At 47.6% G+C, this 27,264-nt stretch overlaps 2 protein-coding genes across 4 annotated transcripts; one reads left to right on the forward strand and one right to left on the reverse strand.

Moving 5' to 3' along the window:
- Positions 1 to 1,919: 1,919 nt before the first annotated feature.
- Positions 1,920 to 9,617, reverse strand: LOC122922138 (mRNA 3'-end-processing protein RNA14-like). 2 transcript variants are annotated; one of them, XM_044272630.1, is made up of 2 exons: positions 9,411 to 9,617; positions 1,920 to 2,266 (listed from the first exon to the last, which is right to left on the reverse strand). In XM_044272630.1, exons 1-2 carry the CDS (start codon positions 9,613 to 9,615, stop codon positions 2,133 to 2,135), a joined length of 339 nt encoding a protein of 112 aa, XP_044128565.1. In that variant the 5' UTR covers positions 9,616 to 9,617; the 3' UTR covers positions 1,920 to 2,132. The 2 variants fall into 2 exon arrangements, with proteins under 2 accessions (XP_044128565.1, XP_044128564.1); XM_044272629.1 differs by lacking the exon at positions 1,920 to 2,266 and adding an exon at positions 3,739 to 3,948.
- Positions 9,618 to 9,905: 288 nt separating this feature from the next.
- On the forward strand, positions 9,906 to 26,963 carry UBR7 (ubiquitin protein ligase E3 component n-recognin 7). Of its 2 annotated transcripts, XM_044272620.1 has the most exons (11): positions 9,906 to 10,080; positions 14,605 to 14,738; positions 16,693 to 16,753; positions 18,795 to 18,890; positions 21,148 to 21,201; positions 22,775 to 22,880; positions 23,125 to 23,297; positions 24,053 to 24,205; positions 24,305 to 24,470; positions 25,925 to 25,986; positions 26,093 to 26,963. In XM_044272620.1, exons 1-11 carry the CDS (start codon positions 9,919 to 9,921, stop codon positions 26,183 to 26,185), a joined length of 1,260 nt encoding a protein of 419 aa, XP_044128555.1. In that variant the 5' UTR covers positions 9,906 to 9,918; the 3' UTR covers positions 26,186 to 26,963. The 2 variants fall into 2 exon arrangements, with proteins under 2 accessions (XP_044128555.1, XP_044128556.1); XM_044272621.1 differs by lacking the exon at positions 14,605 to 14,738 and having other exon boundaries at positions 9,948 to 10,080.
- Positions 26,964 to 27,264: the final 301 nt, after the last annotated feature.

The raw sequence follows: 27,264 nt of genomic DNA on the forward strand, positions 1-27,264 counted from the left end.
GATCGTGTCCGCCATCGTTTGTTTTACCTTCTATTTTGGTCAAATATTTTATACTGAAGCATTCAGTAAAAAAAATAAAAATTAACAGATGTGAAACCTGCTGAAAACCTTGGACAACATTGCTGATCCAGTGTGAAGAGGTTAACAATTCAGCTTTATCCTAGAGCAGTGATGGCGAACCTATGGCACGGGTGCCAGAGGCGGCACTCCAAGCCCTCTCTGTGGGCACCTGCACCCTTGAAAAAGTCTATGGTGTGGTGTACCAATATGCCTTTTCCTGACATTCATCAGCACAGGGCGCACTATGAACAGCACTGGCAGCGCACTGAATGTAGGCAGGATATTATAGCTAAATGATAAAGTGCATGGAAGATATACTACACTGGACTGTAGGATTCAGGTTACATTGCCGTGTTGGCAGTTCACAATAACTAAGTGGGTTTTGGGTTACTGTTTGGGCACTCTGTCTCTAAAAGGTTCGCCATCACTGTCCTAGAGGGAAGTGTTTCCAGGGAAGTAAAGTTTTCTTATATTTGTTTGCTCAGCGACTCCCTCACTCAGGGCTCATTCACACGACCGTGTTTTATGTCCGCATTTTTTGCAGGTCAGATGCGGACTCATTCACTTCAATTTGCTGTCCACATCCGTATGTCCATTCTGCGGCCCTGCAAAAAAAATAGAACATGTCCTATTGTCCGTTTTAAGGACAAGGATAGGACTGTTCCATAGAGGGCAGGACATTCCATTCCCCAAATTTGGACTGCCGATATCCATGTTTTGCAGACCACAAAAATGACAATGTTCTCATGCAAGGGTTACTCCAATCTCAGACATATCCCGATTCACATGACAGCGATCAACATGGACAGTGCTTCCTGGGCCGACTGCAGTCATGTGAATCAGCCCTTACTCTGCTATTTTACGGACGTCATCTGACAGTGTGCATGTAGCCTAAGACCTCATGCACACGGCCGTTGTTTTGGTCCGCATCCGAGTCACAGTTTTGGCAGCTCGGGTGCGGACCCATTCACTTCAATGGGGCCGCAAAAGATGTGGACAGCGCTCCGTGCGCTGTCCGCATCTGTTGCTCCGTTCTGTGGGCCCGCAAAAAAAAAAATATGGCGTGTCGTATTCTTGTCCATTTTGCGGAGAAGAATAGGCATGTCTACAATGGGCCGCCTGTTCCGTTCCGCAAATTGCGGAAGGCACACGGGCGGCTTCCATGTTTTGCGGATCGCAAAAAACTGAACAGTCGTGTGCATGAGGCCTAAGACTGATAAAGGGGCTTGTTTGCCCCCAGAACAGCACCACACTAATTCATGGGTTGTGTCCAGTATTGCAGATCATTTCTATGGTCTGAGATAATTAAAAATAATCGAAGATCCCCCCGTGCTGCTGAGGACAGTAAATGGCTATGGTGGTCCTGTGCCGTATACTGCCACAGTTTTTAAAACATGTAGTGGTAGCAGAACCGACCAGCGCTGCAGAGAAAGGGGTCAAGTATCACACTTTTTTATTTTAGGCAATTGGGAGGGCTTGTCTGTGATTTTAAATTATCTCATTCAGCCCCTTCAAATAACGAGGATTTATCCTCTGGGTAGTATATGTCATCAGTATGTGATCATCGGGGGGGGCGGATCATGACTCTCCAGCCTGTGGCGTTGGGTTCATTGGTCTCATTGCCTTTGCGCAGCTCAGCCCCATTCAAGTAAATAGTCCTGGGCCGCAATACCACGCACAGCCACTATACAATGTATGGCGCTGTGCTTGGTAAGCTATGAAAAGGCCGCAGCACTTGTCTGGGTCGGGGGGGGGGAGATATGGGGTGACAGAAGTTGCATCCTCACCGACCTGATATTGATGACTTCTCTGTGCAGCCCCTGGACGTACAGTATATAACATGCACTGACCATGTGATATCGGGTCCAGCAGTAACTTTTACTTATGTTGCCTCCTGTATGAACTGTACATGGAAAGTATCAGCTGCCACGAAACGTCTCCTCAGTAGAAGCAGAGCCGAGCGCTGTCAGGTTTCACCATTACAGTGCCCAACTGTTATCAGAACCGGGGGTCTCTTGGGGTGTCCTGCGGCTGTACTCCCCTCCCCACAGAGTCCATTGCAGCAAACAGAACTATCTCTGCAAAGTCTTTGTCCTCTTTGCAAGGGGGCTGCTGGACAAGCTTCCGTTCTTTGAGCTGCTGTCGTCGTCGTCGTCATCCTCCTCCTCCTCCTCCTCATCATCATCCTCCTCCTTGTCGACATTGTCTTGATCAAGGTAAATAAAAGATAAATTAGTAAGGATAGTAGACAGCCGGGAAAAGGACGCTCGGAGCGGCGTCCGATCTGTGCGTCCACAAAGCTTCATCATTCATGAGATGTACGGACCTGCACAGTGCATACTCAACCTGCTGTGCCCTGCAGGATATGGGGCCCCTACTCTTGTGATCATTAGGGTCCCAGTGGTAGGACCCCCTATACTGTGGACAGGAGATAGCCTCAAATAACCAGAATACCCTTTTAAGAGGTCTGCATTTCTAAATAACTCCAGCGATCTTCATAATAAGGCTCCATTCACACGTCCGCAATTCTGTTCCACATTTTGCGGAACGGAATTGCGGACCCATTCTTTTCTATGGGGCCGCACGATGTGCTGCCCGGATCCGGAATTGGGGATCCGTACTTCTGGGTCCCGAAAAAAATAGAACATGTCCTATTCTTGTCTGCAATTGCGGACAAGATTAGGCATTTTCCATTAAGTGCCGGCGATGTGCGGTCCGCAAAATGCCGAAAGCACATCGCTGATATCTGTGTTTTGCGGATCCGCAAAACACACACAGACGTGTAACTGGACCCCAAGACAGACGTATGGAACACAGTAAAAAGAATACAGCGGCTCACTAGTAATTTGTATGGAAAGGTGCTCACCCTCAGGTCCTACCCTCAGGACCAAAGAAAGTGGTATATTGTATAAAGGGATGAGGGGGCACACTCATAAGAAGAACACTTACAGGGTGATGTACACTAAATTTAATAAGCAATAAAAGCAAACCCCTAAAATACACATAAAACATACATCAAAAATAAAAATAAATTATGAATATGCGATATGCAGCAATCAAATGCAATATATTACAACAGGATGACGCCAATGTCCCACTGGTAGATGTAATTGCTGTCGTGTTGTTGGTACACGATATGGTGATGATATGACCTTTAGTGTTCCATTTGGGAATTTGTGGCGTCAAGCTTGTTGATAATAAGTGTCCCTCACTATAGGTGTAGCACTCTAGCCCCTTTGGGGTGATGTTATAGAGCCCGCACCGTGCTGTGTCTCAGGACACTATTCCAACTGCAGATTAGGTATCTCAGAGTTAAAGTCCTGTGTCTTTGGATACGTGTGGCACTCCGTTCACTTAAGATATAGTGACCCGGATCAAATGTTAAAGTCCAATGTATAAGTTGACAGAGATGCGTGTGTGCCCTCCAGGTTACTTACTTTGATTCTTCGCCGCTGTATCTTTCTTTTCTTACCCCTTCCTGCTGCGTAGCTGCAGCGCTAGTCTCCCAGGTAGCCGTACACGGCTGTGGCGTCCCACGTGACCTGGTCTCTGGAGTTCAGGGTAGACGCTTGTGTATGACGTCACTAGTCTGCGGCAGTAACTTTGGTAATGGAGGTTAATCACTTTCGTTTTAAGATCGCTGATGTTTTTCGATCTTTGTTGATGTCCAACTTCTTTTGTATGTTCTTAGGAATCTGATTTGGTGAATGATGTTTTTAAAAAAGAATGGGATGGGTTCCTCAAAATTCAATCAGAAGCCCTTGTTCATATGGTTATTAAAAGAAGGACAAAAATGACAGAAGAAATGGCAGGACAAATAGATACCATAAAAAAGGAAATGGAAATGTTTCCAGATAGTGAGGAGGCTCAGAGGTGGCATGAGAGAATCTGTAAGAATTTAGACACATTAGAAAGAGACATAATAAGTAAAAAATCTAAAAAATTACACTATATAGAAAAGAAAGTAATTACAGAAGTTCACAGACATAGAGAAAGTGAACACACTAATACACAGGCACAAATAGAGAATGTCAAAACTACAAACAGATACAAGACATTGGCAACACCACATTTTTTAGATTTTACACCCCCACACCACAATGCACGAATACGGAAGATACGGACTCCCACTCCAACAAGACAAGAAACAAAGAAACATACAACACAAAACTATGTTCACGATTACAATTTGAGGGATCGTCCGAGGGAACACACACACAACAGAGGATATCACCAAACACACAGACAGGATCACCAAACACACAGACAGGAACACAGATATCACCAAGACATAGCACAGCAATACACACCAACATTGAACAGGTCACAAAAACACAATCACAACGAAGAGTACGAAGGGGACGTCATGCACAAAAGGCGAAAACAAAAGAGATAAAAACACCAATCACCAACATAATTAACATTAGTGACACCACACTTACAGAAACCCAATTGCAACTTCTTAATAAAGGCTTAAAATTTGCTCCCACTAACCCTATGGATAAATTTGCCACATACATAGGTGTTGAAAAATTTATTAGACGTCTATGTCTCAAAAAATATTTCCTCAAAAACCCAATTAATAGAGAGACAGATATAGGTAACGGTGTAAAGAAATATCCACATACAGATCTGAAGATGAGATCAAAGAAATATCCCAGGCAGGAGATCAGTAACGAAATGGCTACGTTCAAGAATAATGTGGAACGAGATATAAGAAGAATAAAAAGTCGCAGGATAAATTCAAATCTAAATAAAGAAGAAATGGAAGCCATTAAATCCCTACAGGAAGCAAATGATATTGTCATTAGGCCCGCAGATAAAGGCGGGGCTGTAGTAATACTAAACAAAGTAGACTACATAGAAGAGTGCTATAGACAATTAAGATCTAGCAATACCTATCAAAAACTAAAAGGAGACCCAACATTAGAATATTATAATATTCTCAAAAATTACTGTGCAAGGGGGGTACAAGCTGATTTTCTTTCTGACCAGGAATCCAAGTTTATTTTGGACACTGAGAAGAGGGTTCCGATGTTTTATTGTGTCCCCAAGGTCCACAAAAACCTGGAAACACCGCCAGGCCGCCCGATTGTGTCGGGCATCCAATCTATATCATGTAATCTGTCCAAGTACATAGATCAATGGCTTCAACCTTATGTCAAAAAAGTGCCATCCTACATCTGTGACACTACAGACATTATTAAAACGTTGGAAGAAGTCACTTGGACAGATGGGTGGATCTTGGGGACACTCGATGTTGGATCTCTCTATACAGTCATTGAACACACTAGGGGGATTCAAGCACTACATGAGCAGCTGTCAGGAGGAGAACTCTCTGTGGAACAATTAGGGTTCCTACTGGATGGAGTAAGATACATCCTTACTCACAACTACTTTGCATTTGAGCAGGAGTTCTACCTACAGTGTACCGGCACCGCCATGGGCACCAGATTCGCCCCCAGCTATGCCAATCTCTTTTTGGCTCAGTGGGAGAGGGAGGTCATTCTGCCCAGGCTGGGGACGGATCTGGTGCTATGGCGGCGATACATTGATGATATCCTGTTCATCTGGTGCAATACAACTGAATCCCTCAATTCCTTTCTCAGTGATATAAACAAAAATGATAACAATCTAATATTCAGTCCAATTATTAGTAAAGAGAAAGTTGAATTTCTAGATTTGGAAATATGGATCAAAGACAACCAGCTACAATGCAATACCTTTTTCAAGCCAGTGGCCAAAAATAGCTTCATCAGATTTGCTAGTTGCCATCTTCCACGATGGCTGATGAATATACCAACCAGTCAGTTTCGCAGACTGAAGCGGAACTGTACGATGGATAGCAAATTTGATGAAGAGGCCGCTGGCTTGAAACAACAATTTGTAGAAAGAGACTACCCAATCCAGACCATAGAGAAAGCACTAGAAAAAGTAAAAAAGATGGAACGGAAAAGTTTCTTTGAGGTAGGCCCACTACAACCACAGGATGAAAAAATACGAATCATTCTTCCATTTAGTTCCCAATATAAAATGATAGAAAGAAGCATCCGAAAACATTGGGAACACCTACTAAATGATAAACTAATTGGCCCACTACTAAGTGATGCACCAAAAATAACCTATACAAGGGCCAACAATTTAGCAGGTAAAGTAGCCCCAACTGTGAAAATTAAAATGGAGAATCAACAACAACAAAATCAAAGAAAAAACTGGTTGACAATCAATGGATTCTTTAAATGTGGAAGATGCACCAATTGCAAAATCACTAGCTTCCCTAAGAAAACAACTAGGGTAACATCTACAGTAAACTCTTTTAGTATAGAAATACAAGAAGTTTTGACCTGCGATTCCACAGATGTGATATACCTGCTGGAATGTGGATGTAGGAAGCAATACATAGGGAGAACAAAAAGGACACTCAAAAAAAGGGTAGCTGAACATGTGGCAAATATAAAGAAGGGTCTAGAAACACATTCCCTGTCGAAACATTTCAAGATTCAGCATAATTGCGACCCAACCAGCCTCAAATTTACAGCTATAGAAAGGGTCAAAAAAATGTGGAGGGGAGGAAACCATATTGCACACATGTCGAGACAGGAATCCCGCAGAATTTTTGAATATGATACCATCGTCCCAAAGGGGCTAAATGCGGAGATGGAAGTATTCGGATTCCTGTGAGTGGGGGGGGGGCTGTTTGGTGGGGATGGGACACCGCAAGCTTTGCCAATTATGGCGGCTGCGGTTTCCCCTCCCCACCAGACAGCCTTCCCTAGTGACTACCCTTCAAAATGAAAAAATGAAAAAATGAGTATATTAAGGAAACAAGAACAAAGAAACACAAAAACGCATTAAATAATAATATAAATATATGCGTTTCTGAGTCCATTGACCTACATGGTATCTATATGATCTTGCTAGATACAAAATGCAAAAACCGCATGTGACATAATTCACATTGATGCGGTTCCAATGCGGTTTTTGTAAAAATTTAGTCCTGACCATATAGGCTATTTATAGACCATCTCGAGCATGTTTTAAGATATAGGGGAATATTGTTATTTATATTTTTAGCACATTTATATTTTTAGCACAATTGTAATTGTGAATGTTATTCATTTTATGGAAGAAAAACGGCGATCAAATCCACCCCATATATTAGAATAGGCACAACTAATTGGTGGGTGGAACAACAGGATATATAAGGAGTGAGAATCCACTCACTCGGTGGCCACTGAGGAAGAGGTGTAATACCTTGAAACGCGTCTGGCATATCAGAGTGAGCGTGGATTCCTAAGAACATACAAAAGAAGCTGGACATCAACAAAGATCGAAAAACATCAGCGATCTTAAAACGAAAGTGATTAACCTCCATTACCAAAGTTACTGCCGCAGACTAGTGACGTCATACACAAGCGTCTACCCTGAACTCCAGAGACCAGGTCACGTGGGACGCCACAGCCGTGTACGGCTACCTGGGAGACTAGCGCTGCAGCTACGCAGCAGGAAGGGGTAAGAAAAGAAAGACACAGCGGCGAAGAATCAAAGTAAGTAACCTGGAGGGCACACACGCATCTCTGTCAACTTATACATTGGACTTTAACATTTGATCCGGGTCACTATATCTTAAGTGAACGGAGTGCCACACGTATTCAAAGACACAGGACTTTAACTCTGAGATACCTAATCTCCAGTTGGAATAGTGTCCTGAGACACAGCACGGTGCGGGCTCTATAACATCACCCCAAAGGGGCTAGAGTGCTACACCTATAGTGAGGGACACTTATTATCAACAAGCTTGACGCCACAAATTCCCAAATGGAACACTAAAGGTCATATCATCACCATATCGTGTACTAACAACACGACAGCAATTACATCTATCAGTGGGACATTGGCGTCATCCTGTTGTAATATATTGCATTTGATTGCTGCATATCGCATATTCATGATTTATTTTTATTTTTGATGTATGTTTTATGTGTATTTTAGGGGTTTGCTTTTATTGCTTATTAAATTTAGTGTACATCACCCTGTAAGTGTTCTTCTTATGAGTGTGCCCCCTCATCCCTTTATACAATAGACGTATGGAACACCCTACAAATGGCATTTAAAAGGGTTCTCCAGGATCGGTCATCAGTATCTGGTCGATATACTGCCGATTGCCATTTGAGAAGACGTTGGCGTTCGCAGTAGGGTCTCCAAGCACAGCGCCATCCATTTGATAGTGGCTGTGCTTAGTATCACGCTCAATCCTATTCACTTCTATGGGGATGAGCCGCGCCTAGGTCATGTGACGTCACGTGTCCTAGGAAAAGCAGAGAGGTGGCCATGGCGCTACTGCAAGCATTGGTGCCTTCTCTAACAGCTGATCGTCAGGGGTCCCGGGTGTCGGACCCCCACCAATCAGATACTGAGGAGGATAGGTCATCAGTATTAAAGTTTCGGAAAAAAACTCTTCACTACAAGGCACTTACTAATGTATTGTGATTGTCCATATTGCTTCCATTGCTGGCTGGATTCATTTTTCCATCACATTATACACTGCTCGTTTCCATGGTTCCGACCACCCTGCAATCCATTGGCGGTGGTCGTGCTTGCACACTATAGGAAAAAGTGCCGGCCTCTCTGGTGACCGGGACTGTGGGACCGCACATAGGCTCCCATCCCGGCCACCTGGTATCTGCGCCGCAGCGGTGGTCGTAACCATGGAAACGAGCAGTGTATAATGTGATGGAAAAATGAATCCAGCCAGCAAAGGAGACAATATGGACGATCACAATATATTAGTAGGCGCCTTGTAGTAACTTTCTCTGCATGGTGAATGCCGTTTGCTGAAGTGACACAACGTCTTTTACATTCCCCACTGATTATTTGAAGATCCGTCTGAAAATGGAAGCAACTCTGCGAATAGTTTGATTAAAAATCGTCATATACCATTTTGTGTATTCAGCGCCTCTGTTTCCATGGTTACAGACTACAAACAACCCCAGTGTAGTCGGCTACTGCTGACTGTATGTTGGGGGGAGGGGGGGGGGCACAGATGCCCACTGAAAACAAAGGCAGGTGGTATCTGCAGTGCAACCCACCCCACATTCTGTTGTCTAAAGACGCAGTGTGAACAGTCCCTTAGCAAGTAAGAGAGGGGGGCAGGTTTAGGGGTGTCATCCGTAACCATGGAGACTCAGAGGTTTACAAAAAAAATGGCTGGAGTTCTTGTTTTTTTTTTTTCTGAGAAAGCGCATGGATGGCCAGTGAGGCCTACAACCCCTACTGTCAGAGTATAATAGGGGTTGTAGTCACAGCTGAATATTGGAGGTTGTTTCTATAAGAAGGTAAAGGGCACAGACCTGGCCCCCGGGCACCTCCCGCCGCCTTCTCCCGCTCCACCAGCCGGCTCAGCTCCGCCGACACCTCCCCCTGCAGCCGCTCCAGGCCTCCCAGAACTCCTCGCAATGTCCCCTCACAGGTTACCCGGAACGGGCGACTAGACCCATCCCTGCCTATCAGTTCTGCGCTCAGCTCCATGCTGGACTCTACGGCACAAGACGCCATTTTGAAAAGTGGCAATCCAAAAAAATCACGTGATTCATGCCCCAGGCCTATAGGCTTTCTTTTTTCTGTCAGCAGCTAGTTGTTCCAGGGCTGATGAGATCGGAAAATCTGTCATTTATTGGTCACGCCTGGCTGCTTGCCTCAGCTCACGGGTTACTATGACGACAAGTGATTTATGACAACACTAAAGGGAAAGGAAGGCAGACGCTTCTGCCCGCCACCTCCGGAAGTTGATTGTGACTCCCGCTGACTTCCGCCCGCCAACGCCGGAAGTTTGTTTTCCTCTTCTTTCTAGTGTTGCTGATGGCGGCAAACGAGCAGGGAGAGAAACGCAGCGCGGAGGAGGCGGCCGGGGAGGAGCGGGTGCTGTCCCTGCTGGATGTGTTGGAGGAGGACGACGCCCTGGAGGATGAGGCCTGCGCTGTGCTGGGCGGGAGTGACGCCGAGAAGTGCTCCTACCCGGAGGTATCAGGGAGACACCATTATACCCCATCCTGTACCCCACCTCCTTACCCCGTTATACCGGACCCCATCCTGACAGTGACCTCTATTATACCAGACCCCCCACCTCCTGATGGTGACCCCTAATATACCAGACCTCATACCTCCTGATGGTGAGCCCTAATATACCAGACCCCCCACCTCCTGATGGGGATCCCTAATATACCAGACCCCCCACCTCCTGATGGTGACCCCTAATATACCAGACCCCCACCTCCTGATGGTGACCCCTAATATACCAGACCCCCCACCTCCTGATGGGGATCCCTAATATACCAGACCCCCCACCTCCTGATGGTGATCCCTAATATACCAGACCCCCCCACCTCCTGATGGGGATCCCTAATATACCAGACCTTCCACCACCTGATGGGGATCCCTAATATACCAGACCTTCCACCACCTGATGGTGATCCCTAATATACCAGACCTTCCACCACCTGATGGGGATCCCTAATATACCAGACCTTCCACCACCTGATGGGGATCCCTAATATACCAGACCTTCCACCACCTGATGGTGACCCCTAATATACCAGACCCCCCACCTCCTGATGGTGACCCCTAATATACCAGACCCCCCACCTCCTGATGGTGACCCCTAATATACCAGACCCCCCCACCTCCTGATGGTGACCCCTAATATACCAGACCCCCCACCTCCTGATGGTGACCCCTAATATACCAGACCCCCCACCTCCTGATGGTGACCCCTAATATACCAGACCCCCCACCTCCTGATGGTGACCCCTAATATACCAGACCCCCCACCTCCTGATGGTGACCCCTAATATACCAGACCCCCCACCTCCTGATGGTGACCCCTAATATACCAGACCCCCCACCTCCTGATGGTGACCCCTAATATACCAGACCCCCCACCTCCTGATGGTGATCCCTAATATACCAGACCCCCCACCTCCTGATGGTGACCCCTAATATACCAGACCCCCACCTCCTGATGGTGACCCCTAATATACCAGACCCCCCACCTCCTGATGGTGACCCCTAATATACCAGACCCCCACCTCCTGATGGTGATCCCTAATATACCAGACCCCCCACCTCCTGATGGTGATCCCTGTTATACCAGACCCCCACCTCCTGATGTTGATCCCTAATATACCAGACCCCATCCTGACGGTGACCTATATTATACCAGACCCCCCACCTCCTAATGGTGATCCCTAATATACCAGACCCCCCACCTCCTGATGTTGACCCCCTAATATACCAAACCTCCCACCTCCTGACTGACCTATATTATACCAGACCCCCCCACCCCACCTCCTGATGGTGATCCCTAATATACCAGACCCCCCACCTCCTGATGGTGATCCCTAATATACCAGACCCCCCACCTCCTGATGGTGATCCCTAATATACCAGACCCCCCACCTCCTGATGGTGATCCCTAATATACCAGACCCCCACCTCCTGATGGTGATCCCTAATATACCAGACCCCCCCACCTCCTGATGGTGATCCCTAATATACCAGACCTTCCACCTCCTGATGGGGATCCCTAATATACCAGACCTTCCACCACCTGATGGTGATCCCTAATATACCAGACCTTCCACCACCTGATGGTGACCCCTAATATACCAGACCCCCCACCTCCTGATGGTGACCCCTAATATACCAGACCCCCCACCTCCTGATGGTGACCCCTAATATACCAGACCCCCCACCTCCTGATGGTGACCCCTAATATACCAGACCCCCCACCTCCTGATGGTGACCCCTAATATACCAGACCCCCCACCTCCTGATGGTGACCCCTAATATACCAGACCCCCCACCTCCTGATGGTGACCCCTAATATACCAGACCCCCCACCTCCTGATGGTGACCCCCTAATATACCAGACCCCCCACCTCCTGATGGTGACCCCTAATATACCAGACCCCCCACCTCCTGATGGTGACCCCTAATATACCAGACCCCCACCTCCTGATGGTGACCCCTAATATACCAGACCCCCCACCTCCTGATGTGACCCCTAATATACCAGACCCCCCACCTCCTGATGGTGACCCCTAATATACCAGACCCCCCACCTCCTGATGGTGATCCCTAATATACCAGACCCCCCACCTCCTGATGGTGATCCCTGTTATACCAGACCCCCCCACCCCTGATGGTGATCCCTGTTATACCAGACCCCCACCTCCTGATGTTGATCCCTAATATACCAGACCCCATCCTGACAGTGACCTATATTATACCAGACCCCCACCTCCTAATGGTGATCCCTAATATACCAGACCCCCCACCTCCCGATGTTGACCCCCTAATATACCAAACCTCCCACCTCCTGACTGACCTATATTATACCAGACCCCCCCCCCACCTCCTGATGGTGATCCCTAATATACCAGACCCCCCACCTCCTGATGGTGATCCCTAATATACCAGACCCCCCACCTCCTGATGGTGATCCCTAATATACCAGACCCCCACCTCCTGATGGTGATCCCTAATATACCAGACCCCCACCTCCTGATGGTGATCCCTAATATACCAGACCCCCCACCTCCTGATGGTGATCCCTAATATACCAGACCCCCCACCTCCTGATGGTGATCCCTATTATACCAGACCCCCCACCTCCTGATGGTGATCCCTATTATACCAGACCCCCCACCTCCTGATGGTGATCCCTATTATACCAGACCCCCCACCTGCTGATGGTGACCCCTATTATACCAGAACCCCCACCTCCTGATGGTGACCCCTATTATACCAGAACACCCACCTCCTGATGGTGACCCCCCTCTCCTGGCAGTGACCCCCCCCCCCCCTCTCCTGGCAGTGACCCCCCCCCCCTCTCCTGGCAGTGACCCCCCCCCCCTCTCCTGGCAGTGACCCCCCCCCCTCTCCTGGCAGTGACCCCCCCCCCTCTCCTGGCAGTGACCCCCCCCCTCTCCTGGCAGTGACCCCCCCCCTCTCCTGGCAGTGACCCCCCCCTCTCCTGGCAGTGACCCCCCCCCCTCTCCTGGCAGTGACCCCCCCCCTCTCCTGGCAGTGACCCCCCCCCCCTCTCCTGGCAGTGACCCCCCTCCCCCCCTCTCCTGGCAGTGACCCCCCCCCCCTCTCCTGGCAGTGACCCCCCCCCTCTCCTGGCAGTGACCCCCCCCCTCTCCTGGCAGTGACCCCCCCCCCTCTCCTGGCAGTGACCCCCCCCCCCTCTCCTGGCAGTGACCCCCCCCCCTCCTCTCCTGGCAGTGACCCCCCCCCTCCCTCTCCTGGCAGTGACCCCCCCCCCTCCTCTCCTGGCAGTGACCCCCCCCTCCTCTCCTGGCAGTGACCCCCCCCCCTCTCCTGGCAGTGACCCCCCCCCTCCTGACAGTGACCCCCCCCCTCCTGACAGTGACCCCCCCCCTCCTGACAGTGACCCCCCCCCTCCTGACAGTGACCCCCCCCTCCTGACAGTGACCCCCCCCCTCCTGACAGTGACCCCCCCCCCCCTCCTGACAGTGACCCCCCCCCCTCCTGACAGTGACCCCCCCCCTCCTGACAGTGACCCCCCCCCCCTCCTGACAGTGACCCCCCCCCCCCCTCCTGACAGTGACCCCCCCCCCCCCTCCTGACAGTGACCCCCCCCCCTCCTGACAGTGACCCCCCCCCCTCCTGACAGTGACCCCCCCCCCCTCCTGACAGTGACCCCCCCCCTGACGACCCCCCCCCTCCTGACAGTGACCCCCCCCCCTCCTGGCAGTGACCCCCCCCCCTCCTGGCAGTGACCCCCCCCCCTCCTGACAGTGACCCCCCCCCCCTCCTGACAGTGACCCCCCCCCCTCCTGACAGTGACCCCCCCCCCCTCCTGACAGTGACCCCCCCCCTCCTGACAGTGACCCCCCCCCCCCCCTCCTGACAGTGACCCCCCCCCCTCTCCTGGCAGTGACCCCCCCCCCTCTCCTGGCAGTGACCCCCCCCCCCTCTCCTGACAGTGACCCCCCCCCCCCTCCTGACAGTGACCCCCCCCCCCCCTCCTGACAGTGACCCCCCCCCCCCTCCTGACAGTGACCCCCCCCCCCCCCTCCTGACAGTGACCCCCCCCCCCCTCCTGGCAGTGACCCCCCCCCCCCCCTCCTGGCAGTGACCCCCCCCCCCTCCTGGCAGTGACCCCCCCCCCCCCCCTCCTGGCAGTGACCCCCCCCCCCTTCCTGGCAGTGACCCCCCCCCCCTCCTGGCAGTGACCCCCCCCCCCCCCCTCCTGGCAGTGACCCCCCCCCCCCCTCCTGGCAGTGACCCCCCCCCCCCTCCTGGCAGTGACCCCCCCCCCCCCCTCCTGGCAGTGACCCCCCCCCCCCCCCCCCCTCCTGGCAGTGACCCCCCCCCTCCTGGCAGTGACCCCCCCCCCTCCTGACAGTGACCCCCCCCTCCTGACAGTGACACTCCCCCCTTCTGACAGTGACCCCCGTTATATTTGGGGGCTCCTGATGTAACCAATGGCTGACATTAGTGTGTGTTGATTTGCAGGGTTATGTGAAAAGACAGGCGCTGTATGCATGTAACACGTGTACTCCCAAAAATGAGGAGCCGGCCGGGATCTGCTTGGCCTGTACCTATAAGTGCCATGAGGGCCACGACTTGTTTGAGCTTTATACCAAGAGGTCTGTATCACGGTCTATGCCGGGGACCCCATATAAATGTATATAATACACCCGCTATTATACAGGTCCTTCTCAAAAAATTAGCATATTGTGATAAAGTTCATTATTTTCTGTAATGTACTGATAAACATTAGACTTTCATATATTTTAGATTCATTACACACCAACTGAAGTAGTTCAAGCCTTTTATTGTTTTAATATTGATGATTTTGGCATACAGCTCATGAAAACCCAAATTTCCTATCTCAAAAAATTAGCATATTTCATCCGACCAATAAAAGAAAAGTGCTTTTAATACAAAAAAAGTCAACCTTCAAATAATTCTGTTCAGTTATGCACTCAATACTTGGTCGGGAATCCTTTTGCAGAAATGACTGCTTCAATGCGGCGTGGCATGGAGGCAATCAGCCTGTGGCACTGCTGAGGTGTTATGGAGGCCCAGGAGGCTTCAATGCGGCGTGGCATGGAGGCAATCAGCCCGTGGCACTGCTGAGGAGTTATTGAGGCCCAGGATGCTTCGATAGCGGCCTTAAGCTCATCCAGAGTGTTGGGTCTTGCGTCTCTCAACCTTCTCTTCCCAATATCCCACAGATTCTCTATGGGGTTCAGGTCAGGAGAGTTGGCAGGCCAATTGAGCCCAGTAATACCATGGTCAGTAAACCAGTTACCAGTGGTGTTGGCACTGTGAGCAGGTGCCAGGTCGTGCTGAAAAATGAAATCTTCATCTCCATAAAGCTTTTCAGCAGATGGAAGCATGAAGTGCTCCAAAATCTCCTGATAGCGGCTGCATTGACCCTGCCCTTGATAAAACACAGTGGACCAACACCAGCAGCTGACATGGCACCCCAGACCATCACTGACTGTGGGTACTTGACACTGGACTTCAGGCATTTTGGCATTTCCCTCTCCCCAGTCTTCCTCCAGGCTCTGGCACCTTGATTTCCGAATGACATGCAACAGTCCAGTGCTGCTTCTCTGTAGCCCAGATCAGGCGCTTCTGCCGCTGTTTCTGGTTCAAAAGTGGCTTGACCTGGGGAATGCGGCACCTGTAGCCCATTTCCTGCACTCGCCTGTACACGGGGGCTCTGGATGTTTCTACTCCAGACTCAGTCCACTGCTTCCGCAGGTCCCCCAAGGTCTGGAATCGGTCCTTCTCCACAATCTTCCTCAGGGTCCGGTCACCTCTTCTCGTTGTGCAGCGTTTTCTGCCACACTTTTTCCTTCCCACAGACTTCCCACTGAGGTGCCTTGATACAGCACTCTGGGAACAGCCTATTCGTTCAGAAATTTCTTTCTGTGTCTTACCCTCTTGCTTGAGGGTGTCAATGATGGCCTTCTGGACAGCAGTCAGGTCGGCAGTCTTACCCATGATTGCGGTTTTGAGTAGTGAACCAGGCTGGGAGTTTTTAAAAGCCTCAGGAATCTTTTGCAGGTGTTTAGAGTTAATTAGTTGATTCAGATGATTAGGTTAATAGCTCGTTTAGAGAACCTTTTCATGATATGCTAATTTTTTGAGATAGGAATTTGGGGTTTTCATGAGCTGTATGCCAAAATCATCAATATTAAAACAATAAAAGGCTTGAACTACTTCAGTTGGTGTGTAATGAATCTAAAATATATGAAAGTCTAATGTTTATCAGTACATTACAGAAAATAATGAACTTTATCACAATATGCTAATTTTTTGAGAAGGACCTGTATGTGTATATATTCAGACACATAATATACCGTGCCCGCTATATAATGTATAATAAACCGACCCATACTATACAATGTATAGAACAGCGAGTATATAGGGTATAATGCAGCGAGCGCATATGTCGGGTATTGCACAGCGAACATATATCATGTGCACCGTGTAATGTATTGGGTACAGAACACATCACACGTTCTCTGTGATTTGCTGGAGGTAACGGTACAGTGTGACTTCTTCTTTTTTTTTTTTCCTTTACAGGAATTTTCGCTGCGACTGTGGAAACAGTAAATTCAAGCAGATGGAGTGTAAACTCTTCCCGGTGCGTATCACTGATCCATGCCTTCAGGTGCAGAAACAGTTCTTCAGTCTGTTATTAAAGGGTTATCCCGTGATTAATGTAGAAAATAAAAACCGGACATCCTATAGAACGTAAAGTATTCTATTAATGGCCGGCTTTATATGTTTCACATGCATAACACATTTTATTTTATAATATATATAAAACACTCCTAAAATCAACATAAACATATATAATAACCCCCATTAATACTTCATAGCCATCCCTTTAAATGTTGTAACTTATTTGATCTCAGTCCCTCCTGAGGTTCCCGTTGCGGAGCTCACGCAATAAACCGGAACCTCTACTTACGTGCAGCGATTCTAGTAAGTACTTGGATTCCTCCAAATTATAAAGGCAATTTTTTATTTATTTTTTATTTTAATAGGTGGATGATATATTTGTATAAATGTCACTAATAATAGAACATATAGGACCTAGGTCATCCAATATGTAACATTTTATACAAACAAAAAGGTAGAACCATCGCTAAGCATTTTTGGTATTTCGGAAGTTATAAGTAGTGTTATGGAAAAGCGCATATTTGATCCAGTCCATTTTTCTCAGTAATTACATCGATCCAGTACGGGTCTAAAATTATACGGGCCCAGTATAAATGGAGATAAAACTCTCATTTTCCCTCCATACTTTGAACCACTGAAGAAGAAACCTTTGCGGTTTCGAAACGCATTTTGAAATACAAACGCAGTGATAATTGAAAAGTCGGCAAGATCCTGCATTAAAAGAATGAAATGCATGTCATATAACGAGGTTGGCGTCCGGACATTCGTACCTCGCATGCGCTGAAATTAGTGCCGACACGAACGCAATTATGTCCAGCAATCTCGGGAAGAGAGAAGGACATATGGACAAATAAGCCACGCATGTATGCATGAAGAAATACCATTGGCAACATGGCAGAGACGTCTCCAGCGCTGGTAAGAGACACTAATATACGACGTATCAGATACATGGCATGTGGGAAGTGTAATACAGGGTGGCAGAAGACCGTAGCACATGAACTCTACTGATACGTTGTGGAAATCTATAATTTGGAGGAATCTAAGTACTTATTAGAATCGCTGCATCCGGTTTATATCGTGAGCTTCGCAACGGGAACCTCAGGAGGGACTGAGATCAAATAAGTTACAACATTTAAAGGGATGGCTATGAAGTATTAATGGCGGTTATAGGTTTATTTTGATTTTAGGAGTGTTTTATATACTTAACACATTTTATTTTACAATATATAATGTGAAACATATAAAGCCGGCCATTAATTGAATACTTTAGTACTGCGGCTAGGTGGTGGTATAGAAGGCTGTGCTATGTTTTGACGAGCGCTTCATAACAATTGTATGTATTTTTTAAATAATATAGAACATGACAATCTCTTTCTAACAAAGCTAGAACCAGCCCTGCGCCTCACATGGATCCAGAGATCTCCCCATTCACTGCTCTGCTAGATTTATGTCAAGCTGAACGCTCAGAGGGGTGTCCTTTCTGCTGCAGCTCGGGGGGCGTGTCCTTTCTGCTGCAGCTATCTCCCTATCCTAGCTCGGGGCTTAGCTTATTCCTTGTAACTGTCACAGCTTCTAATAGAACATTCGACTGTTGACAGTGGAAGATTTAAAGGGCATCTGTCAGCAGTTTTGTACCTATGGCACTGGCTGACCTGTTACATGTGCGCTTGGCAGCTGAAGGCGTCTGTGTTGGTCCCATGTTCAATGCGGGTATCAGGTGGGCAGAGAAATAAGGACAAAAGAACAAACAGCAGGTGGCGCTATACAGAAACATTTTATTGAATAACTCACCGACCATATTACATTTTTAATTCCATGCAATTTCAAAATAATTCAGATCCAGGTGCTGGTTTGAAACATGTAGAATATATTCCATGGGTCAACCCCTTTAATGGGACATGACCAGCGGTGACCTCCTGGATTATAATATTTGATTATATAATCCCCTCTGTGGTCACTCTACGTCTTCTGTTTCTCATTGTGACTCGTTTCGTCCTTAGGAAAAGGAGAATCTGAATGCGGGAAATAAATACAATCAGAACTTCTTTGGCCTGTACTGCACCTGCAAGAGACCGTACCCCGACCCCGAGGATGAGGTGAGCGGCAGGGGGCACCCCGCCCTTCTAGATCATTGGAGAAATTGTACCAAAAACTAAGTAAGGCGGCGCACACATCTACAGTAGCTGCTCCGTCAGAGCGCATCCATGTTGCTGGATGCCCATTGACTGTAATGAGGTCCGGCGGTGATCTGGCCGCTCTCCAGCATAAATGCCAAGTCTTGACCAGACAAAAACTGTTGCATGCAACATTTTGGGTCTGGCCAATAGCCGCATTTGTGCCGGATCAGCTTGCTGCAGATGTGAACGCAGCCTAGATATGAAAATAAATTCATGAAAGGGGGAGGAGGGGCAGAGGTAAACAATGTGCGCCAAAAGTATTATGGTCCAACGCCATTTTGTTTTGCTGCAAAGCACTGGCCAATGTGTGAGGGCCATAAGTTGGCTCGTTGTGCTGCACAAGTTTGTGTAGCTTATATTTTTCCATCCTCACTGTAATGTAATCGTATCTCCGTGTGCTGACTTCCTGCTGAGCTTGTGCTTGCACACAGCAGCCCGTCTGCACAAGCTGAGCTGCAGGAGGTGGAGATCAGACCACCTCAGACTCCAAGGGACTATAAAGTAAGCTGATGATAGCTGTGTATTGATGGATCAGGCCTGCAGTGGAAAGCATAGTGGATAGGAAGAGTAAAAACAAGGGAGGAGGTTAAAAAAAAAAAGAAAAAAGCTGAGAATGTCGGGCTACATGCACATAACAGTGGGGGGGGGGGGAAATATGTGTGTGTGTGTGTATGTGTGTGTATATATATATATATATATATATATATATATATATATATATATACATATACCCCCCCCTCCCCATACATATGAATGCCTCCACAAATAACGCACCCTGTTTTGCCTTATTTAGTTATGTCCCCCAGTTGTGTTCTCTATCTCGTGTTTTTCACCTTATAAGACGCAGCTAGGTTTTAGAGGAGGACAATAAGAAAAACATTTTTTTAATTAGACTTCAGGTCAGACCAGCAATCAGACCCCCCCCCCCCCCCATGTGAATGACCCTCAATCAGACCTCAGATAAGAGCCCCAAAATAAATTGGACCCCCACCCCATTCAGGTCTCTTATCATAGGCCCCCATGCCTCATATTCCATAAAATAAAAAATCCACTTACCTCTCCTGCTCCAGACGCCGCTGCTCGGGGGTGAAACATCTGCAGTCGATTCGCGTAAAACTTTGTTCCAATACTGTACGGTACCTTGGAACCGAACCCGAGTTCGGGAAATGTTTTTTCTACAATACAAATTAATATATGAAGTTATTACACAAAGTCTCGCGAGACTTTGTGAAGCAATAACTTTGGGCTCATCGTAGCTCTGTACAGTATTGGAACGAAGTTTTATGCGAATCGACTTCGGATGTTTCATCTAAAGTCGATTCGCTCATCGCTAGTGGTGATGTATCGCAGGTCCTGCTGCATCCAGCGACAGGGATATTCACGCTCATGATGTAGCTTGAAAGGACCTGTGATGACGTCAAGATATTGGAAGCGTCAGGTCCTGTGAGGAACGAGTGTCTACTAGTGTGCCCGTTTTTAACGGCCATAAGACAGGGGGCATTCCTGTCTAAGCGACCATTAAAAATGGTCCCGTTGATTTCAATGGGTTCCGTCTAGCTGTGAAATAGACTGCTGTTCACTGGCCGTTAAAAAAAACTGCAGTGGTTCTGAAAACAGCCGTGTGACTGCCATCGAAAAACCTTGTAGCCTTACCCAGAGATGTTGGCTGTGAACCCTTAAGGCCCCATGCACACGGCTGTTGTTCACAGCCGTGTGCGGGCCGTGGAACCGCGGCCTGGATCCCTCCTGAGAGCAGGAGCGCACGGCGTCACTGGTTGCTATGACGCCGTGCGCTCCCTGCTGCCGGCACAGTACAGTAATACACTGGTATAGATCATACCAGTGTATTACTGCATTGCGGCGGCAGCAGGGAGCGCACGGCGTCATAGCAACCAGTGACGCCGTGCGCTCCTGCTCTCAGGAGGGATCCAGGCCGCGGTTCCACGGACCGCACACAGCTGTGAACAACGGCCGTGTGCATGGGGCCTTACTACCGTGGTTCCTGCGACCTGGATAGATCCGCCTGCTTTGAAACTAAAACCCCCAGCATGCTCTGAAAGCCGCGGACCGGGGGCCACTGGCTTATGATAAAGTTTTATAATGATTGATGATTTGCTGCGGAATATGTTAGCGCTATATACATAAGTAATAGATTAAAAATGAATTTCTTCTGTAGGTCCCGGATGAGATGATCCAGTGTATCGTGTGCGAGGATTGGTTTCACGGGAGGGTGAGTATGAGACGTGTGGATACTCATCTAATTTCTGAATCTTATTGGAAATAGCTTTTTTTTTTTTTTTTTTTTTTTTTTTTTTTTTTTTTTTTTTTTACCCCTTGTTGCCGTAAAGCAATTTAAAATTTTTTTTTTTCCTCTCTACGAGCCATAACTTTTCTATTTGGAAAGCCGTATGAGGGCTTGTTTTCTGCAGTTGTATTTTTTTTATGACCTTGCCCCACAGCAATACCAAATTGATATAGGGTCTCCCATTGCTGTTTGAGGCTTTTTTTTTTTTTTTTTTTTATTAGAATCATTTTGGGGTACATACAACTTTTATCACGGAACCCTTTAAGAGGTATTCCATTTTGCTCTGTCCTAATACAGGTTTATGGGCACAAGTAAGGCTGAGTTCACACTTCAGTTATTTCCATCAGTTATTGTGAGCCAAAACCAGTAGCAAAGCCTACTCGGAGATGAGGTATAAGGGAAAGATCTGTTCCGGTTCTGTGTTTTTGACCCAGATCTGGTTTTGGTTCACAATAACTGATGGAAATAACTGAAGTGTGAACTCAGCCTAAGGCCTCATGCACACGACCGTTTTCTTTTAAGGTCCGCAAAAACAGGGTCCGTGATCCGTGACCGTTTTTTCGTCCGTGGGTCTTCCTTGTTTTTTGGAGGATCCACGGACATGAAAAATGAAAAAAAAAATCAAAGTCTAGTTTGCCATTCAAATGATAGGAAAAAACGGACACGGATCACGGACGCGGATGACAATCTTGTGTGCATCCGTGATTTTTCACGGACCCATTGACTTGAATGGGTCCGTGAACCGTTGGGCGTGAAAAAAATAGGACAGGTCATATTTTTTTCACGGCCAGGAAACACGGATCAAGGATGCGGCTGCCAAACAGTGCATTTTCCGATTTTTCCACGGACCCATTGAAAGTCAATGGGTCCGCAAAAAAAACCTGAAAACGGCACAACGGCCACGGATGCACACAACGGTCGTGTGCATGAGGCCTAACAGTTCCATTATATATGACGGAAAAAAAATTGTCCTGTTAACAGACCATCTGCTTCCTGCGGGGGGTTGGTCAGTGGAAGCCCCCTGACTACCGAGAGGCTTTGTGAGGGGTTAAATGACCAGGAGCAGGGGGGTATTTCTGGACTGTCACTGTGGGGTATCAACTGTATAACAGAGGCAGCACCCACCACGTATGGAGGAGGCTTCGCTCCATACTCTTGATGCCATTATGCCGTAAATGTATGACACTTTGGTAAGGGGTTAAACCCCCGAAGTTGCGGCCTTTGCAGATTTAGTCGTGGGTTATCCCACTTTGAAGTGACACAAAATCGTAGCCCCCCATAGTAATACTTTGCATTGTAGTATTTGTGACCAAGTAATCTGCTCCGTCGTTGGTCAGGATGCCATCATTAAGGTTGTCATAACCCTGACCACATGTATCGCACAGTTTGGTGACAGCAGGGTGAACCCCCTGTGAGTTTCTTATGGGGGACTTGCTTGGGATCAGCCAGCAGGATGATGCTGTGAGCGCCCGGCTTGTAACGCTGCTTTGTATTTCAGCACTTGGGCGCAGCTCCACCTGAACACTTGGAGTTTCAGGAGATGGTGTGTCAGTGCTGCATGGAGCGCTGCTCCTTCCTCTGGGCTTACAGCCACAAGATCGGAGGTAAGAATCAATCTGTCATTCACTGACACGACACAGGGGTTCTGCATGTTTTATATAGTCGTACCTTTCTATGTACGCTGATTTCTCCACTGAATAGACAGTTGTCACAGATTTCCTGCTGCCTTCAGCCACCACTAGGGGGAGCTCACTACACATCTAATAAGTAGAGTTTTTTTGTGCAGCGCCATAGTGCTGGCTGTAGCTCTGAATAACACTTCGACTAATGTTCTGTGGATTTGTCCAGTCCCTGTAGTCACCAAGATCACCCCGGCAGAAGCTGATCAAGATGTAAAGGTTGAGGACTGTCCAGTGGAAACCACCAATGGCCCAGTTATGAAGAGTGAGGAGGAGAAGGAGGTGGTGAAGAGTCTGGACGTGAAGGAGGATCCGACGTCTCCATCCACCAGCTGTGAACAGGTACCTGCTGTGTTAAAGGGAACTTCCTTTAGGGTCATTGAAACAAGTAGAAATGTTTAATGGGTTGTCCAAGCTGGGCTGAAGAATAAGGGTCCATTCACACGTCTGTAGTGTATTGCGGCCCCGCAATACACCCGGCCGGCACCCCAATAGAACTGCCTATTCTTGCCTGCAATTACGTTATATTCTTTTCAGGAGCCGCGGACCCGAAGATCGGGGGTGCGCTCCGGAAAAACTGATGCAGACAGCACACTGTGTGCTGTCCGCATCCATTCCTGCCCCATAGCGAATGAGTGGGTCCGCACCCCGCGGAACGGATGCGTACCCATTCTACGGGTATGTGAATGGACCCAAAGATGCATAGCTTGCCTGTTTATTCCCCTGCGCTGCTGCTCCTGTCCTCCTCATCAGTCTGCAGCAAGGACTTGCCCATATACCCATGGGACTACTGTAACCTCACTAGCTTTAGCGGCATCCTGCCATATACCACAGAGACTGTCTGCTGCTAGAAAGGCGGGGGAATAAATGGATAAATTATTTTTTTATTTTTTTTCTAAATTATTTTTATCAAACTTCCACCCTACCCCAGGGCCATTTTTTTTGCACAACTCTGATAACCCCATAAATTTAGCAGGTAGTGTTTGTTCCTCCAATTAAAGGGTAAAATTAGCCTAAAATATTTTTTTTCTGTTTTTGCAGCCTGCAGTGTAAAGAAGTGAGGTTTTAATACTAGTTGTTGTCTTATTTTTTATTAGAAACCTGTAAATGATGTGAAAACAGAAGTGAAATCTGAGGTTAAACCCTGCAGACTCCAAGAGTACGAAGAACACCAGCCACCCAGAGCAAACGTCGCCACCTACTGGCCAAGCAACTGGCGCAGTAAACTCTGCCGTTGTGACCAGTGCATGGTATGTAGAACCCTGCGGAGCGTTCACGGTTAGGGCCTATGAAGCTGCATTAAGTCTCCTCCAGAGCAGTTGCATCACATCGTGTTGTGCTCTCTGCAGAAAATGTACGCGGAGCTGGAAGTCCTGTTCCTGCTGGATGAATATGACACCGTTCAGGCCTATGAGAATAAAGGAAAATCTGAGGAGGAGGAGCAGGAGAGAAGAGACCCCCTGATGACGGCGCTCAGCACCATGAACCGTGTCCAGCAGGTGGAGCTCATCAGCGGTAAGTGCTCTGTCTACATTACAGAATCCAGGACCATGATGCTCCGTGGCAAGACGTCACCTTAAAGTGGACAGTAACTACAGCTCAATGATAACGTTGCAGATTATTTAATTATGCAAACATATTGTGTCCTGGAATTCTCCATCTTTAAGATCTGTGCTTGCTGTCAATGAGTGGGAATAATAAAAGGGTCGTCCGATATTTAAATAATTGTAGGGGTGGCGGTGCATGGGCTGAAAACAGGCTCGCATTCATGTGTCATCACTGACGAGGCTACTGGTGACGTGGCTGTAGAGGACACATTAAACTTAGGGCTCATGCACACTAATGTATTTTAAGTAATTTTTTTTTTTTTTCCGTGTCCGCTTGGTTTTGCGGCCCACAAAACCATTCACTTCAATGGGACTGCAAAAAAACACTCCGCGTGCTTTCTGTTTCCGTATGTCCGTTCTGCAAAAAAATAGCACATCTCTTATTATTGTGCGCATTATGGACAAGGATAGGACTGTTAGGGGCCAGCTGTTCCGCGTAATGCGCACAGCCATTATATGTGTTTGTCGGACACGCAAAACATCCAACGGTCTTGTGCAGGAGCCCTTAAAAGGGTTGTCCAAGTTATATTTATTGATGACCTATCCTCAGGATAGGTCCTCAATATCAGATCGGCGGGGGTCTGACACCCAGCATCCCCGCCGATCAGCTGTTTGAAGAGGAGGCGCGCGCCGTGCCAGCACTGCCTCCTCTTCATTGTTTACCTTCTCGCAGTCGCCTCTGCAGCGGTGAGCAGGTACTTACACCCATTAATTTCAATGGTACGGATCACTCCTATACAAGTGTATAGGAACGATCCGTCCCATTGAAATGAATGGGACGGTTAGTGTAATTACACCTGCTCACCGCTGCAGAGGCGACGTCGAGAAGGTAAACAGTGAAAAGGAGGCAGCGCTGGCACGGCGCGCGCCTCCTCTTCAAACAGCTGATCGGCGTTGGGTGTCGGACCCCCGCTGATCTGATATTGATGACCTATCCTGAGGATAGGACATCAATAAATATAACTTGGACAACCCCTTTAAAGTGTGGCAGGGATGAGAAGCACCATGCTTTTTCATATGGTCTTTTATTAACAATTTTTAACAGTTTGATACAGGGGTTAAAAAAATATCTGACTGTTTGCAGAGTATCACAACTCCTCTGATCTTCTGACCTCAAACACTTATTTAGGCCATACTTAGGATTTAGGCGATCAGAGATGAGGCTTCACATGAGCAGTCAGCTGATGGGATTGAGAATTGATACTCTGCAGACGGGCTGATTTTTATCCCCTGTATCAAAAAAGGCAGAATTTTTAATAAATAATAATTTTAGCCCAAAATGAGCAAAATCATAAAAAATTGCCTCAAAGGTTCATCCACCAGAAATCTCCATCAAAATAATTTATTTTTATTTATTACCAGAATATAACGACCTGAAGACAGAGCTGACAGATTATCTTAAGAAATTTGCTGAAGAAGGAAAGGTAACCCCCCCGCACACAATTTTATCCTCCCCTCCAGATCTGAAAGCCGCTTCTGTTCCTTCCACGTCATTCATGACACTACATTATTTTTTATTTTCTTTCTCAGGTTGTCCAAACCCAAGACATCCAGAAATTCTTTGAAGATCTTCGTTCTCGGAAGAGGCGGCGGCTGGATGGCATGCAGTATTATTGCAGTTAATAGGTCCGATTAAATCATACTTTATAAACCATGGCGGATGTCACCCTCCCCCACCATCAGCACGTGTTGGGTTTTATTGTCTTTTTATACAGACAGAAGCAGTTGCTCAGCAGCCATCAATAGGATAGCAAATTGGAAATGCCATACGGTGATCAGTAATTGACTGGAACCCCCTGTTTTTTAACTTGTCCCATTTATGGCATATCCAAGTCTATGGTGTACATATAGCAGGACACACCCAAAAGCTCCCCCTGTAGAATCAGTCACTAGGTTTTAATTGCTTACCCCAAGGTCTGGGCTTCATCAGTTGCCAATAGGAATGTTACTACCCCAGCAGCAGATGTCCGGCCTGCGGCCCTGGATGGGACGCAGTGTAGTGATATCGCGTCTTTCTGGGTGATTAATTGATGCCTGGATCTACCTTTTTTTTTTTTTTTTTTTAATGAATTATGCTAAAAAACATTTCCAGTTTTTAGGGTGTTGTTCCCCTAAACCTTTGTGTTCTCTCTTGTAGAGATAGGGCCCCTAATTGTCATCAGCAGATTCCTGTACAGGAAACCTTTGCAGCTCTCTTGGCTCGGCTGTATCAGCTCGGCCCCCCGCTGCAGCGTTTTTAATGAGACTCTCACTGCCCGCTGCTTGTGCTTCATTATGTCTTTATGTCACTAATCTTGTATTTTTCAGTTTTCTTCATAAGCCTCATTGCAATAAAATAGACTGAAGACTTTCATTTGCTCATTGCTTACACTGCCAATAAAAACTCAGTGTGATGAGGAAAGAATCTGAGTCATCTGTGATCTAAGGACGGAGGACTCCATTAAAAGGGGTTCTCTGAGTATTTAGCATAGGTCATTAGTAGTGTTGGTCGAGCACCAAGGTGCTCGGGCAGAACACATCAGGGTGCTCTACCGAGCACAATGGGAGAACCCGAGCATTTAACCAGGGACCCCCTGCTCTGGAGGGGAGGGTGCCTGGTTCATAGGAAAAGGTTAGAAACTGATGGAAACACCACCGAAATGGTTCGGGGACAGCATGGGGAGGATGTCTGGATGCATCTTGGACTCCCAGGTCGCTGCTGG

This window comes from Bufo gargarizans, chromosome 11 (genome assembly GCF_014858855.1).
Source record: "Bufo gargarizans isolate SCDJY-AF-19 chromosome 11, ASM1485885v1, whole genome shotgun sequence".
In the NCBI taxonomy this organism is placed as follows: Eukaryota; Metazoa; Chordata; class Amphibia; order Anura; family Bufonidae; genus Bufo; species Bufo gargarizans.